General features: G+C 41.0%; 1 protein-coding gene across 1 annotated transcript in view; it reads right to left on the bottom strand.

Annotated features, from left to right (window-relative positions):
• Nucleotides 1–15,514, bottom strand: part of LOC109932547 (dual 3',5'-cyclic-AMP and -GMP phosphodiesterase 11A-like) — a 293,291-nt gene that overhangs the window by 128,259 nt on the left and 149,518 nt on the right. The window contains exons 5-6 of the mRNA XM_048599206.1: nt 12,932–13,072; nt 11,320–11,384 (exon numbers count right to left, since the gene is read on the bottom strand). Of these exons, the coding sequence (XP_048455163.1) occupies nt 11,320–11,384; nt 12,932–13,072 (206 nt within the window). The remainder of the gene's footprint in view (nt 1–11,319; nt 11,385–12,931; nt 13,073–15,514) is intronic.

Below are 15,514 nucleotides of genomic sequence, written 5' to 3'. Positions count from 1 at the left end.
GGATTAGAGGGATATGGACCACATAGAGGCAAAAAGTTTTTAGTTTAGAAAGGTGTTACATGTTGGCACAGGATTGGTGGGCTGAAAGGCCTGTTGCTGTGCTGTGCTGCTCTTTATGCTTTGTTTTACACCAACTAAGGTTCAACAAGTATCTTATACAAGTTCAGCAATTTTTCCTTATTCTAGCATTCTATGTTCCTATTAATAATGCCGAAGATACCTTATGCTTTTTGGTTACTCTATCCAACCACACTGCTTCCTTCATTGATTAATGTACATATATGTCCTCTTCCCTGCACTCCTTTTAGAATCGTAACCCTTACTTCACATTATCTTTCTATATTCTTTCTACTAAACTGAACCACCTCACAGTTCTTTGTGTTGAACCTGATCTGTCACCTATCCGGCCACATAACTAACTTGCCTATGATCTTTTGGATACCTACACTGTTCTCCTCACAGTGTACAATTCTTCCAAATTTCATAAGATCTGCAAACTTTGAAATTATCCTCTGCACGCCAAGATCTAGATCATTAATATATTGCAGGAAAAGCAAATATCTCAATACTGATCCCTGGGGAATACCATTACAAAGCTATCCCCAGCTTGAAATTGACCATTCATCTGTCACTTAATAGAGTTTGTATCCATATTCCAACTGTAACAAAAACAGAAGTTGTCGGAGAAACTCAGCATTTTGGGCAGCATCTGTGAAGAGACAACAAAGTTAACGTTTTGAGTCCAGTATCCCTTCTTCGGAACTGTCCCTCTTTTTCCATGAGCTATAACTTTTCTCATGAGTTTGCTTTGTGCTTTTATATCAAACATATTCTGGAAATCCACAGACCACCATTCAACAGTATTACCTTCAATAACCTTTTCAGTTACCCAATATAGGGTCACCAATAAAGTTATCGTTCATTAACAAAGCAATGTGCTACCTTCAGTCAGTTCTATTTTCTTCATTCTCTGCATACGTACTGCATATATATTCTTTAAATCATGCAGGCCTCCTAACTGTATGTGTATACATTGTTGCTGGTTATTCATTTGGTACCGGCTCATTGCCAGGGTGATGTTCTATTTCAGGAAGCATCATTCCTGTGGTGAGTGCCGTTGCCGTATTAATTGTTGTAGTTGATCCATTTCAGTTGCTGGGGAATTGTGGACCTCTGGGACTGATGGCTGTTATGTACACTGTACAAGTGTTAAAGTCACCTTTCTCATCAGTTTCCTGCAGTGAAGCTACAACTTCTCTAATTGTACATAGATATCTGTGGTTGTGGCAATCTGTTGGGTCACTCAAATTCACTGCATATGATTGAGGTGACTATGAACTACTGAACACGGGTTCCAAGTTGTCACATGAGCCTACTATCAAGAATATCAAATATTTGCTTTGCAATGCTCAGCTGTGGCAATTACTTGGACACTTTTATCAAAGTGAAATTTTTCTTTCTGTCATTTTGCCTTGGTTTTGCCATTCATGGCTGTTATGACTTCTGGGTTTAGTAATGTTTTCACCATGGGAAGAATAGTTTGGGTGTGGCATGAAATTAGTCTTTGTCTGGACAGCTTTGTCCTGTCTTCATTAGATGCATTTATGAAAGCCTGTGCTAGATTTGCTCAAGATCTTTACAATCTCTTTGACAAGTTTTACTGCCACCTCAGCCTTTCCATTTAATTGTGGATTTGATGTATGGCGTTGAATTTTCCAAGCCTTTATGAACCTACTGAAATCATTAATCAAGAATTGAGGGCCGCGGTCAGTCATCATATCTCGAATGCATTGTTGGTATTCTAAAATTTCACTGGTGGTCATTGAATATATCTGGTCTACCTCTCAGTAGTCACATTATTACTTAAGGTGACATGATATTCATATCTTAAAAGATTGTGGATATCTACTCCAACCTTCATCTAGGGTCTGCCCAGGGTGTTTGTTTTTCCTTAATTTAATCATAGGATGTGGAATATGGTTATCACATTTGTTGCTGATCCCTAATTGCCCTTGAGAAGGCGGTGGCAAGCTGTGGTCTGATACTATTACACTCCATGTAGCATCATCACCTGCAATCACTCGCTAATGGGTATGATTGTCCACCTAGGAAATTCCGTGTTATTGGTCATGGGGTCTGTGGGTCTTTGTGTGGCTGATGAGCCCGATCCTAGAGCTGCATCTTCGACTGCACATTTCGCAGGTGTGTGCGGGAGATGGATTTGGTTTTTGGCCTCGAGATTGCTGGCATTCCTTTCTCAAGTTCCTTTGCTGTACTTCCTTTTGTCAATGGATGTTCTTGAAGAATTGTGTCCGTTTGTACAGGAGGTTCTGCAAAGTTGATTTCTTCTGAAAGAGGACCTCCCAAGCATTGACATTGATGTTGCACTTTTGTAGGTGAACCTTCAGGAAATCTTTGAAGCACTTCCTTGGTCCTCTTATTCAAATGCCTTCCTTGAGCTGGGCAAAGAAGAATTGCTTTGGCCATTATATCTCCTAAGCATGTGCCAACCCAGCAGAGTTGGTTTTGGATGATCATGGCCTCGATGCTAGTACTATTGGTTCCTTCAAGGAATCTTCAAGTTAGGATGCCTGTCCTCCCAGCTGATGGGAGAATCTATCTCACACAGCATTGATGATATTTCTCCAGGGCCTTGATCTGATTGCTATACATAATCAAAGTTTTGGAGCCAAGTAGAAGAGTTGGAAGTAGGTATGCCCTTTACACAAAGATCTTGGAATCAGGAAAAATATCACAGTTGTCGCAGACTCTAGTCCCTAGAGTCCAAAGGCAGTGCTCGTGGATTAGATGTCATGTTGGATCCCTGCATCCATCTTGGCCTTAGGTGAGAGTGTTGTGTCGGTACACCAATGATGTGGTTAGGAATGATGCTCCAGGATTTGACCAAAACAGTGAAAGAATAGTTCCAAGTCAAGATAGGGAGTGGCTTATAGGGGAACTTGCAAGTGCTGGAGTTCCTATGCATCTGCTGCTGTTGTCCTTCTAGATGGTAGAGGTCACTTGTTTGGAAGATGCCATCTAAAGCACCTTGGTGAGTAGTTGCAGTGCATCTTGTAGATGGTACACATTACTGCTACTGATCATCACTAGTCAGGGGAATGAATATCAAAAGTGGTGGATGGAGTGCCAATTAAGCAAGCTGCTTTATCTGGGATGGTGTTGAGCTTCGAGTGTTGTTGGAGCTGCAACCATCCAGGCAAATGGATAGTATCCCATCACATATCTTACTTGTGCTTTATAGATGGTGGAGAGGCACTGAGGAGTCAGGAGGTAAGTTCCTCACCACAGAATCCCTAGCCTTTGTCTTGCTGTTGTAGCTGCAATATTTATATAGCTGCTTCAGTTCAGTTACTGGTCCATGGTAATGCTCAGGATGTTAATAGTGGAGGTTTCGTGGCAAGGCCACTGAATGTCAGGTTATAATGGTCTTGGATTGCTTTGCACTTGTGTGGCACAATTGTTTATTTCCACACAATACCATATTTCCATACATGTAACAGTGGTTGTACAGGGACAGCTCAACTCAGTGTGGTTAGTTCGGGGGCACAGATCTTCAGTAGTATTGCCAGAATGTTGTCAGGATCCATAGCTTTCAGAGTATCCAGTGCCTTCAGCCATTTCTTGATATCATGTGGAATGGATAAAATTGACAGAAAACTGGTATCTTTGATGCTGGGGACCTCAGGAACGGGCTCATCCACATGTCTTTGCCACCGATATGTTGGGTTCCCCTGTTTTCAAGGATGGGGACACTTATGGACTCTCCTTGTCAATTATTGTGTCCACCACTATTCAAGACCAGATCTGGCAAGACTCCAGAGTTTGGATCTGATCCGTTGGTTGTGGGATCACATAACTCTGTCTGTTGCTTGCTGCTTATGTGGTTTGGCACGCAAGTAATCCTGTATTGTAGCTTCACGAGGTTGATACATTATTTTTAAGTTTGTCTACTGCTGCTCCTGGCATGCCCTCCTGGCTCTCTTAGAACATAGAACATAGAACAGTACAGCACAGTACAGGCCCTTTGGCCCATGATGTTGCGCCGAACTTTTACCCTAAACCTAAGTTCTATCTAACCTCCACTCCTACCTTATACTATCATCCATATGCCTATCTAATAGCTGCTTAAATGCCCCTAATGAGGCCGACTCCACTACCCTCTCCGGCAATGCATTCCATGCCCCTACCACTCTCTGAGTAAAGAACATACCTCTGACATCTCCCTGATATCTACCTCCTTTCACTTTAAAACTATGTCCCCTTGTAAAAGCTACCTCCACCCTAGGAAAAAGTCTCTGGCTGTCTACTCTATCTATACCTCTGATCATTTTGTACACCTCTATCAAGTCACCTCTCATCCTTCGTCGTTCTAAAGAGAAAAACCCTAGCTCTCTCAACCTATCCTCGTAAGACCTTCCATCCATCCCCAGGCAACATCCTGTAAATCTCCTCTGCACCTTTCCTAATGCTTCCACATCTTTCCTGTAATGAGGTGACCAGAACTGGACATAATACTCCAGATGTGGCCGAACCAGGCTTTTGTATAGCTGGAGCATAACTTCACGGCTCTTGAACTCAATCCCTCTATTAATGAAAGCTAACACACCATACGCCTTCTGAACAACTCTATCCACCTGGGTGGCAGCTTTCAGGGAACTGTGAACATGAACCCCAAGATCCCTCTGCTCCTCCTCACTGCCAAGAATCTTTCCGTTAACCCTGTATTCTGCTTTCAAGTTTGTCCTTCCAAAATTAATCCCCTCACAATTTTCAGGGTTAAACTCCATCTGCCACTTCTCAGCCCAGCTCTGCATTCTATCAATGTCCCTTTGTAACCTAGAACAGCCCTCCGCACTGTCCACAACATGACCCACCTTTGTATTGTCCGCGAACTTGCTAATCCACCCTTCCACTCCTACATCCAAATCATTTACAAAAGCCACAAATAGAAGAGGACCCAGAACAGATCCTTGTGGTACACGACTCATAATTGAGCACCATATTGAATATTTTCCATCCACTACCACCCTTTGTCTTCTAAGGGTGAGCCAATTCTGAATCCAATCTGCCACATTTCCCCCTATCCCATGCCTCCTTACCTTCTGCATGAGCCTACCATGGGGAACCTTATCAAACGCCTTACTTAAATCCATGTATACCACATCCACTGCTCCACTTTCAACCACATGTTTGGTCACGTCTTCAAAGAATTCAATAAGGTTTGTGAGGCATGATCTACCCCTCACAAATCCATGCTGACTATCACAAATCAAACTGTGCCTTTCCAAGTGAACATAAATCCTATCTCTCAGAGCCCTTTCCAATAATTTGCCCACCACTGACGTAAGACTAACTGGCCTGTAATTTCCGGGGTTATCCCTGTTCCCTTTTTGAACAAGGGAATGACGTTTGCCTTTTCCAAACTTCCGGCACTATATCTGTGGACAGTGAGGACGAAAAGATCATCGCCAAAGGCCCTGTGATCTCGTCCTTCGCTTCCCATAGAATCCTTGGATAAATCCCATCAGGCCCAGGGGACTTATCTATCTTCAACTTCCTTAGAATTCCTAGCACATCTTCTTTACTAACATCAACCTCCTCTAGCCTACCTGCCTGTTTCACAAGGTCCTCCTCTACAACTAGGTCCCTCTCAGTTGTGAATACTGAAGAAAAGTATTCATTAAGGACTTCGCCTATCTCTTTAGGCTCTGTGCACAAATTCCCTTTACAATCCTTCATCGGCCCGACCCTTTCTCTGGTCATTCTCTTGTTCTGCACATACGTGTAAAAAGCCTTGGAGTTTTCCTTGATCCTATCCGCCAAGGTTTTCTCATGCCCCCTTATAGCTCTCCTAAGCCCTTTCTTCAGCTCCTTCCTGGCTAACTTGTATCCCTGTAGAGCCTTTTCTGTTCCTCTTTTCCTAAACCTTACATAAGCCTCCTTCTTCCTCTTAACCAGTCGTTCGACATCTCTCGAGAACCATGGCTCCCTCACTCGACCGCATCTTCTCTGCCTGCTAGGGACAAACATATTGAGAATATGCAGTATGCATTCCTTAAACAATCTCCACATTTCTTCCCCGACAGCATCTGTTCCCAATTTATGTTACCCAGTTCTTGCCTAACTGAATTGTAATTACCCTTCCCCCAATTGTAAACTTTACCCTGCCGTATGTACCTATCCTTATCCATGACTATTGTGAAAGAAACAGAGTTATGATTGCTACCGCCAAAATGCTCTCCTACCAACATGTCTAACACTTGGCCCGGTTCGTTGCCAAACACCAAATCCAAAGTGGCCTCTCCTCGTGTTGGTCTATCTACATACTGTGTCAGGAAGCCTTCCTGAATGCACTGGACAAAATCTGCTCCATCTAAACTATTACAACTAAAATGTTTCCAATCAATATTTGGAAAGTTGAAGTCACCCATGACTACAACCCTGTGACTTCTGCACCTTTCCAGTATCTGCCTCCCAATCCGCTCCTCTACTTCTCTGCAACTATTTGGGGGTCTGTAAAAAACCCCCAACAAAGTGACTGCTCCTTTCTTGTTCCTGACCTCAACCCAAACTGACTCTGTAGACGTATCATTCTTGAACTGCCTTTCAGTAGCTGCTATACTCGCCCTGACTAGCAATGCCACTCTCCCACCTCTTTTTCCACCCTCCCTATTTCTTTTAAAGCATCTAAATCCCAGAACTTCCAACGACCGTTCCTGTCCCTGAGTTACCCAAGTTTCTGTAAAGGCCACAACATCATAGTTGCAAGTACCGATCCATGCTCTAAGTTCATCCGCTTTATTTCTGATACTTCTAGCATTGAAGTATACACACCTCAAACCATCTCGGTGTCCGCAATTACGCTCCATCGACTGCATTTCTTTATAAACAACCTCACTCCCTCTTGTGTCTGTCGGAAGGCCGAATACCTCATCCTCTGAATTATAAATCCGGTTCACCACCCCCTGCCAATCTAGTTTAAACCATCCCGTACAGCTCCAGCAAACCTCCCTCCCAGGATATTTGTGCCCTTCCGGTTCAGGTGCAACCCGTCCTTCCTGTACAGGTCCCACCTTCCCCAGAATGTGCTCCAATTATCCACATAATGGAAGCCCTCTGTCCTACACCAGCCCTGTAGCCACGTGTTTAGCTGCACTCTCTCCCTGTTTCTTACCTCGTTATCACATGGCACTGGTAGTAATCCAGAGATATCTTCACTGAACCAGGGTGGCTTGGTGACAATGGTACAGTGGGCAGATGTGATAGGCCATGAGCTGACTGATTGAGATTGAATAGCTGCTGTGATGGCTTAAAGTGCCTGATAGGTGCCTAGTCTTGAGTTGTTAGCTTTTTATAAAATCTATCCCATTTAGTACAGCAGTGATGCCAGATAACACTAGGAAGGATATCTGCAAAGTGAATGTGAAAATTGTGTGGGAGTCACTCCTATCAATACTGTCAGAGGCAGATGTATTTATTACTGGTATCTTGGTGAGAGCAAGGACAACTATGTTTTCTTTTTAACTCCTGTAGGTTCCCTCACCACCTGCTGTTTCTTTCAGTAGCTGACTTTCTCACAGCTCTGAAAATCCACGTTTTCAGCCGAAACTTTGTGCTGTCTTTTTCACAGTAGCTGGCTCTCTTATAGCTCAAAAAATTCCACTTGACACCATGTTACAAGTGATGTGTGATTAATGGCTCGTACAGATTGAATACAAAGACACTCAGTGGAAATCGAGGTCACATGACTATGGTATATCAGTTGGTATACTATGCACAACTGCATTTTCTCCAAAACAGTGCAATACAATGTAATATGCTTAGGCCAGACCTACCTCTATTCTGGGACACATATTAAAGGAGCTCTTGACATGTAAGTCAATATGTGGCAGGAGACCAGCATCCCTTTCAAGAATAACTAGCACTTACTTGTACCGTCTGCTACATTAGGCATTCTGAAGGACAAATTTGTATCGAACTAGGGTTCAGTACTTTCATAGCAAAGCCAAACTTGCTCTTGTTTCCCAGGCTGGGAGACCATGCTTGGACATGGTATAGATATTCCTTCCAGTGATTGTTTTGAGAACAAGCTGCCTCAGACTGCAGTTACATGAGTATGAAATCTCGTTGAATCTGCCCTAAAAGTGAACACCAAGAGTTTTCACTTAATTATGAGACAGTTGGCATCTCGTCATTTTTCCCCATGATTTCCAGGAAGCAGTCCTAGTGCTTTCATGCCAGAGTTTGAACAAAGAGAGTGTTTCATAAGCAAAGTGCTTCCAATGATCCCATTGAGAAATTACCAAACAGGAGAAGAACCTTCACCCTTGCTGCATCAGCATCTGGTTGCTGATTGCTAGCTGGCACCTTTACTTTACATTGTAGTTTTCATCTACAATGAAACGGGGTGTGAGAATATTTATAATATTTATAATTTTATAATTTATGTATATTTATAATTTATAATATAATATGTATAATATTTCAGATGCTTCCTTAGGATTATGGCTATCAGCCAAGGATTATGCCATCTTCGATCAGATCAGAAGAAATGTCAGTGTGGAATGAGGGAGTATAATTCTCGGGTTAATAACAACAGTTGTTTTCCTAATTTCAAGTTAAACGTGACAGTCCCAGCTGAAGCAATGATTTGAGGTCTCCCACCAGGTAAGGGCCCTTGTGGTGCAGTGGAATGCCCTACCTCTGAACCAGGAGGCCAAGGTTCAAGTCCCATCTGCTTCAGACATGTGTAATAACACAACTGAACTGGTTGTTAGAAAATCTCGCTCCCTCCAGATAGCTTGCGCTTGCGATTTAATCAAAGTTGACTAAGCTCTCACAGTATGTCCTGTGACACTTTACCAACACAGCTTTACCAATACTGTGAGCCACTTAAAATCCACTTTTATAAAATCATGAGTGGATTGGATAGGGTGAATAGCCAAGGTCATTTTCCTGGGGTAGAGGAAACTAGAGGGCACAGGTTTCAGATGAGAGGGGAAAGATTTAAAAGGGACCTGAGGGGCAACTTTTTCACACAGAGGTGATGCATGTATGGAACGAGCTACCAGGGGAAGTGATGGAGGCTGGTACAATTACAACATTTAAAAGGCTTTTGGATGGGTATATGAAAAGCAAGGGTTTCAAGGGATATGGGCCAAATACTGGCAAATGGGACTAGGTCAGATTGGGATATCTGGTCGGCATGGACGAGTTGGACTGAGGGATGTTTCCATGCTATATAACTCGATGACTCTATAAATTGGGAAAATTGGAAATTTAAAGGTAACATGACCTGGAAAGTACTTACTTCAGGTTTTTGCAAATGTACTTCAATCAATTCATTGCCACTACTTTATAGTTGTATCTAGTCTTTAAAGAAACATTGTAAAGTATGGAATTGATAATCTATAAGAACAGTGGTATACAGTGGTAGTCCAAGGGATGTGTCACCTACATCCCATTTGTTTGAACTAATTTTTACAGTGATTTACCTGCTGCCATCCATTTTATAGACGAGGTGGATTAGAATTAATGGAGTAACCGTGTGAGAATGCAATTGCGCATTTGCTGCTCAGAATTATGACTTTAATTTTAAATCTTCTATATGTAGGTGGATCATTCCTGGCTATCAAATGAAGGTCTCAGTAGGTCACCAATGATGAAAGTACAAGGTAATTTTAACATTTTCTGCTTTATTAAAATATACCTAGTGCATTTTTTTTAATCCCCATTCTGTTTAGAATGATTGTTTAGTGGCATAAAGTATTAAACTACAAAGTGCACATTACATGTCAATCTGCAGTGGTTGCCTTCTTAATTCTGAGACAGAGGGCTGTGGGATCACCTCTCAGTACAAAACATGAGCACGTAACCTTTGAGTGCTTATAAAATGCTGCAATGCTGGATGTACCATCCATCCCAGACATTAATGGTCTGTCCATTCAGCTCTACATAATGGATCCCATTACACATTTTCAAAGATATGGAAGCAATATCCCTAAACCAATTCCACCAGTGTGTTCTTCATCTCTTTGCTGTTTGTGGTATCAATAAAATGGATGAAATCTTTACCTACTAAACAACAAACTATAGAACTTGCGTGTTGGATTCTCTGGGAGTGTGTGTCAGGTGATGCAGACTGGAAGGTTCTTCATGCTAAAGGAATTGGCTTTCTTTTATTCATCAAGGGATATGGGCATCACCATTTATCGCCATCCCTAATTGCTCAGAGAACAGGTAACAGTCAACCACTTTGCTGTGTGTCTGGAATCATATTTAAGCTAGACCAGGTAAGAATGGCAGATTTCCTTCCCTGAAGGACATTAGCAAAACAGGTGGGTTTTTCCCTGACAATCGACTCCGGGTTCATTGTCAACATTAGACTGTTAATTCGAGATTTTTAATCGAATCCTGCCATGACAGAGTAAATTCATTTTCTTCAGGTAGCAAGGAGCTGCTGGTAACATAAGCAGCACTCTAATTCATCACTGGAACAATCTTGTTCACATTGTTCCAACAAAATTAGACAGCAGAAAGTACATCCTTGCTTTAAGAGATACATTCTAGCTTTAAATAGGTTCAAGCAGCTTGCATGAAATTGCAGAGTGAAGGACTATAGTTTCGGCATGATGGAGACAGAGCCTACCGAACATATTAAAATGAAGCCTACAAGTTAAATCATTCAGGGCTAATACTGAAAGCATCAGGAGAGCTCATTGCTCACCCAGCCTCTCTCCCACCCATGTTAAAACCAAGATTGATATGTTTAAAGTAAATACTTAAAATACGACAGAACATAACAAAAGGTTAAAACAGAGGAAGATATATCAACAACCAATTGCTTAATAACATGATACAATTTTGTAATTTACAGCATATTTATGTTCAACCTTTTCTTTCAGTAGCTTATAATATACAGCGTAATTCCTGTTTAATTCAAGTTTTGCAATGTTTACTTATACATCTTTCACTCTCTACACAATGAATTTAAATTTTCCAAATTCATACCCACAGGATCCAGAATCCTCCAAAGTGCATGGACAGTAATAGGGCCAGGCATAGACATCACAGGCAGCAGTCCCAAGCCCTATGCCCCCAGTCCTGCTCCCGACACCAGCACCACCATCCCATCCTAATCTGAAAATGGGTTCCCTAAAACCTCAAGTCCTGGTTAGTAGACCCTGATGTAATCCCTTGTCCCAGGGCATGTATGGTAGATCGGAAGACATGCCATTTGCTTATAATTGGGTATCTTAGACCCCGCCAAACTCTTATTAAATATAATGAGGAACTTACCTGTTTTCAGCATCTGCACTGCACTTGGGGGACAAGAGTTCAAATGATTTTGTAAACTTTACCACCTGCCACAAAATATCAGGATAAAATATGTATCATAATATGCAGCAGAAAAATATCTTTATTCTGTTCTTAGAAATTGAATGCATTCAGAGAAATTGTCAATCCACTTCTGACAGTCAGGGTTAATCTTTTTCAGGTTGGTGACCCATGACTAGTTTACAATACAACTGTTTACAATAGATATTAATAATTTAGCGGAAGGAAGTGAGTGTACTGTTAACAAATTTGCAGACAACACAAAAATAGCCGGAAAGGCATGTTGTGAGAGGGATACAGTTTACAGAGGAATATTCATTGCTTATATAAAGTGGGGAAAAAGTTGGCAAATGTAGCATAATGTGGGAAAATGTCAAGTTCTTTATTTTGGAAGGGAAAACAAAAGAGCGGGCTATTATGTAAATGGAGAAAAACTGCAGAAAGCTGCAACACAAAGGGATTTGTGCAGAAAACATAGAAAGCTAGCACACAGGTACAGAAGTTAATCAGGAAGGCTAATGGATGTTGGCCCTTGTTTCAAGGAGGTTGGAGTCTAAGTAGGAAAGTGCAACTCTAACTATACAAGGTGCTGGTTAGAACACATCTGGAGTACTGTAAGCAGTCTTGGTCCCTTTTTTAAAGGAAAGATATCATTTCATTGGTGGCTGTTCAGAGGACATTATGGAGAGATTGTCTTATGACAAAGGCTAAACAGGTTGGGATTCTACTCACTGGAGTTTAGACCAATGAGAGGTGATCTCATTGAAACATCTAGAATTCTTAAGGGAATTGACAGGGTAAATGCTGAGAGAATGTTTCTCCTCATGGGAGAGTCAAGAACCAGAGGGCATAGCCTCAGAATTAAGGGACATCAATTTAAGACTGAGATGGGGAGGAATTTTTTCTCTCAGAGAATTGAGAGTCTTTGACACCCCTTGCCACACAAAGCTGTGGGCACAGAGTCCTTGTGTACACTTGATAGATTCTTGATCAGTAGGGGAGTTAAGGCTTATGGGGAATGGGCAGGAAAGTGGACATGAGGAATGTCGGATCAGCCATGAGCCTATGGAATGGTGGAGCAGGCTCAAGGGGCCAAACAGCCTACTCCTGTTACTATTCCTTATGGTTTTATGGTGTTATTCTATTAGGAACTTTTTTAATTTAAAATTTGTCTTTAAAAATTGCTAAGACAGAAGTTAAAACATGTGAAAACAATAGACTTGTAAAACTGTTGCAGAAGAGAAAACAAAAAAATGTTAACTCATTTATGGATCATTGAGGTTTACATAAAAACATCCTTAAACAGTGACTAGTTGATAGTTTTCAAATTAGTAACAACTCTAAAATTAACTCCTTATCGATCATGTGAAAAATCATAGAGAAAGAATGAAAAATTTCATAAAAATTAATCTCACAGGTTATAACTCTTACAAAACAAGCAAATAAATAATTAAATGCTTAGATTCAATTTCTTCCACTTATCAAGTAAATTTCAATTATAATGGCCTGACAACATAGAATTATTTCTACTTTTTTTTTGGGCCTTCTTTTATGCATTTTGGAGCTAACTTACTGGAGACTCAATGTCTTCCAGGAGCAGGACAGAACAGCGTTCACATTTCAGCAATGTCTGCGCTCGGTGCATTATTTTCCTCACGATTTTTTCCAAATCTGTTTGTTCTTCAAATAAGTCATTGACTACTTCCAGCAAAGCCTATTTAAGAAAATTGGTACAGCATAATTCTTTAGTATTAAGTAATTTATTTCGATGAACATGTGAGAAGTGAGAACTCCTAGTATCTGAAAAGCAACAGTTAAAAAGACATGCTTCATATAAATTGCATAGAAATGACTTACACATTTTATCATTTTAATTTCCAATTTTGTTACACATTTTTTCTCATTTGGAACTAAAATAGAAATTTAAAAATACCAAACAGCTTCGAAGTTTCCTTGTTGTTAGATCAATATTTACAATTTACATAGCCCTCAGTCATTTCTGTTTTGCTTTAAAGCTCCATTTGTCATATTTCCCTTAAAGCTGATACTTGTTTGCAGGTTTGAAATGGTTGAAAAAAGCATGTGCTCAGATGCTTGCTGCTAACCAATGTACAAAAGATTAAATCTAGATGGTTTATCTTGTCCTGTTTGAAAAGGCATAGTTTACCTCTTTTTTTATAAAAATAATTCCACAATTTTCCAATACCTAAGGTAAAGAAAATTGAGAAATGTCTTAATGAAACTGCAACATTCATAAAGTGTGGCTGAAATTGCCCAAAGAAGGCTTTGTGAATTCCTGACACAATCCGTTTTCTCATTTGACATCTGCTGTGATAGCCCATGCCTTGAAATGAATTAATTTGCCGGAAATAAATTGCCTCAGTTTAAAGATGAAAGGAATAGAGGTTTATAGTGTGTACATTTGTGTTTCAATATTTTTAAGGTAAGTGCAAAAAAAATGGAATATTCCCACCTTAAGAATGGGAAACCTACAGCTATAAATTGCTTTAGCTGGAGTGCGAGGATTATCATTAGTAGCCAGTGTGAATTAGATTAGTAAACAGATACATTCACACATCCTTAAATTCATAGTCGCTATATATACCTTGTCCTGCCTTCACAACACTAATCCATGAGGGTGACTATGTAACAAACTCAAATGTTTGTAATTATTCAGCCAGCAGAATGCTATAATAGAATCTTAATTCCTCACTAACAAGCATTTTATTTACTCTGTTGGATTAATTTTCTCACACTTTTCAGTGAGATACCAAATCTGCATTGAAAAGGACAAAAGAAAATTCATTAGTACTTTCTGCTGGGCTTGTTTAGCTACTTTTCCATGCTTAATGTTGTTAAATTTTACCCACATAGAAAAACATAGCCTTATACTTGAAATCATTCTTCTATTACTTTTGTTCAGTACGCCATAGGGTGTAATTTAAGTTAATAGTTTGATGCAAGTAATGTGCATCATAAACCGGCTCATGTAGTGAATCACACAAAATGCTTACAGAAAGAGAGAATGACCCACATTTCCCAATCTTGGTTGAAATCCCAATTTCGAACCCAATCAGACAACAGGTTGCACAGTTACTTACTCATCTGTGATTTTTCAAGCCTGTTGTTTGATGCAGTATTATACAGAACTGACCAAGCACAGCAAAGCTTGTAGAAAGCAGTGTTGGGGGCATTTCTGTGGAAGTCGTGCCACCTTTTTATGACACTAGCCATACCCTTGTAAGTAAACAGGGTTCAAGTGTCCAAAGCCTGTGAAAAGTCATGGAAAGATGGTAAATGTGTCAAATAAATGAATAAGGACTTAGGTGGCAGGAGGGTAAAGGGTGGACTGGCAGGTGGGCAGGAGAGTGTGGACTGTGGCATGTGGGTAAGGGTGTAGGTTGGCTAGTAGGTGCAGATTGGCAGGTAGCAGATGAGTGAGAGGGGATGCGTCTGGTTACAGGATAGTCTGGTGGGGTGGGGAGTAGTGAGGTTGGGTCATAGACAGGATTGATGGGCCGTTCAGGGAGTGGTGGGGTGAGTCAGCGGGGGTTTGTCAGGTGGGAGAGTGGTTGGGAGCAGGCTAGGTTAAGGGGGCAGTCAGAGGATCGCAGATGGAGTTCCTGGTAGTTTAGTCTTTTCATTAATTGGCAATTCAGAAATCTGTTTGCCTCCTTTAAAGCTTGAACAGATGGCTGAGCTCTTTCAATTATTTAAAAGGCTTTAGTCCTGTGAGCCTTTAAGGTTTTGTTGACACAGTTGCGCAATGAAAGCTCATTGTGAATACTGGCTAATGGCCCATTGTATAGAGAGGGGCTTTTTCCCTGCCTGGCTCAGCTATTGTCTATCAGTGTTCCCACCTCAGGCCAGCTTCCTGAGGTGACAGCCTGACTCCAATCTGTCCCAACAATCTCACAATGATTTCAGTTTGAGTAGGCCTTACTAGGTAGGTGGGGCGATTGTGATATCAGGAAGTGGGCTGAGTGGCAATTTCCACCTCAAAGATGAAAGTCCAGTTCTGTGACTGCTGTCTCAGCATCCAATGCAACACAAAGACAAACTACTCAACGACTGGGTGCTGCAGGGAAGTTCATGTAAACTCAGACTCCAGGTTCAGATTGCTGCATCGGTGGCTGCAGACAACCTGTGTCCAAAA

The sequence above is a fragment of the Rhincodon typus genome, chromosome 7 (genome assembly GCF_021869965.1).
Source record: "Rhincodon typus isolate 14 chromosome 7, sRhiTyp1.1, whole genome shotgun sequence".
NCBI lineage: Eukaryota > Metazoa > Chordata > Chondrichthyes > Orectolobiformes > Rhincodontidae > Rhincodon > Rhincodon typus.
Note: the sequence above shows the minus strand (reverse complement) of the source record. Positions and strands in the feature narration are given on the sequence as shown.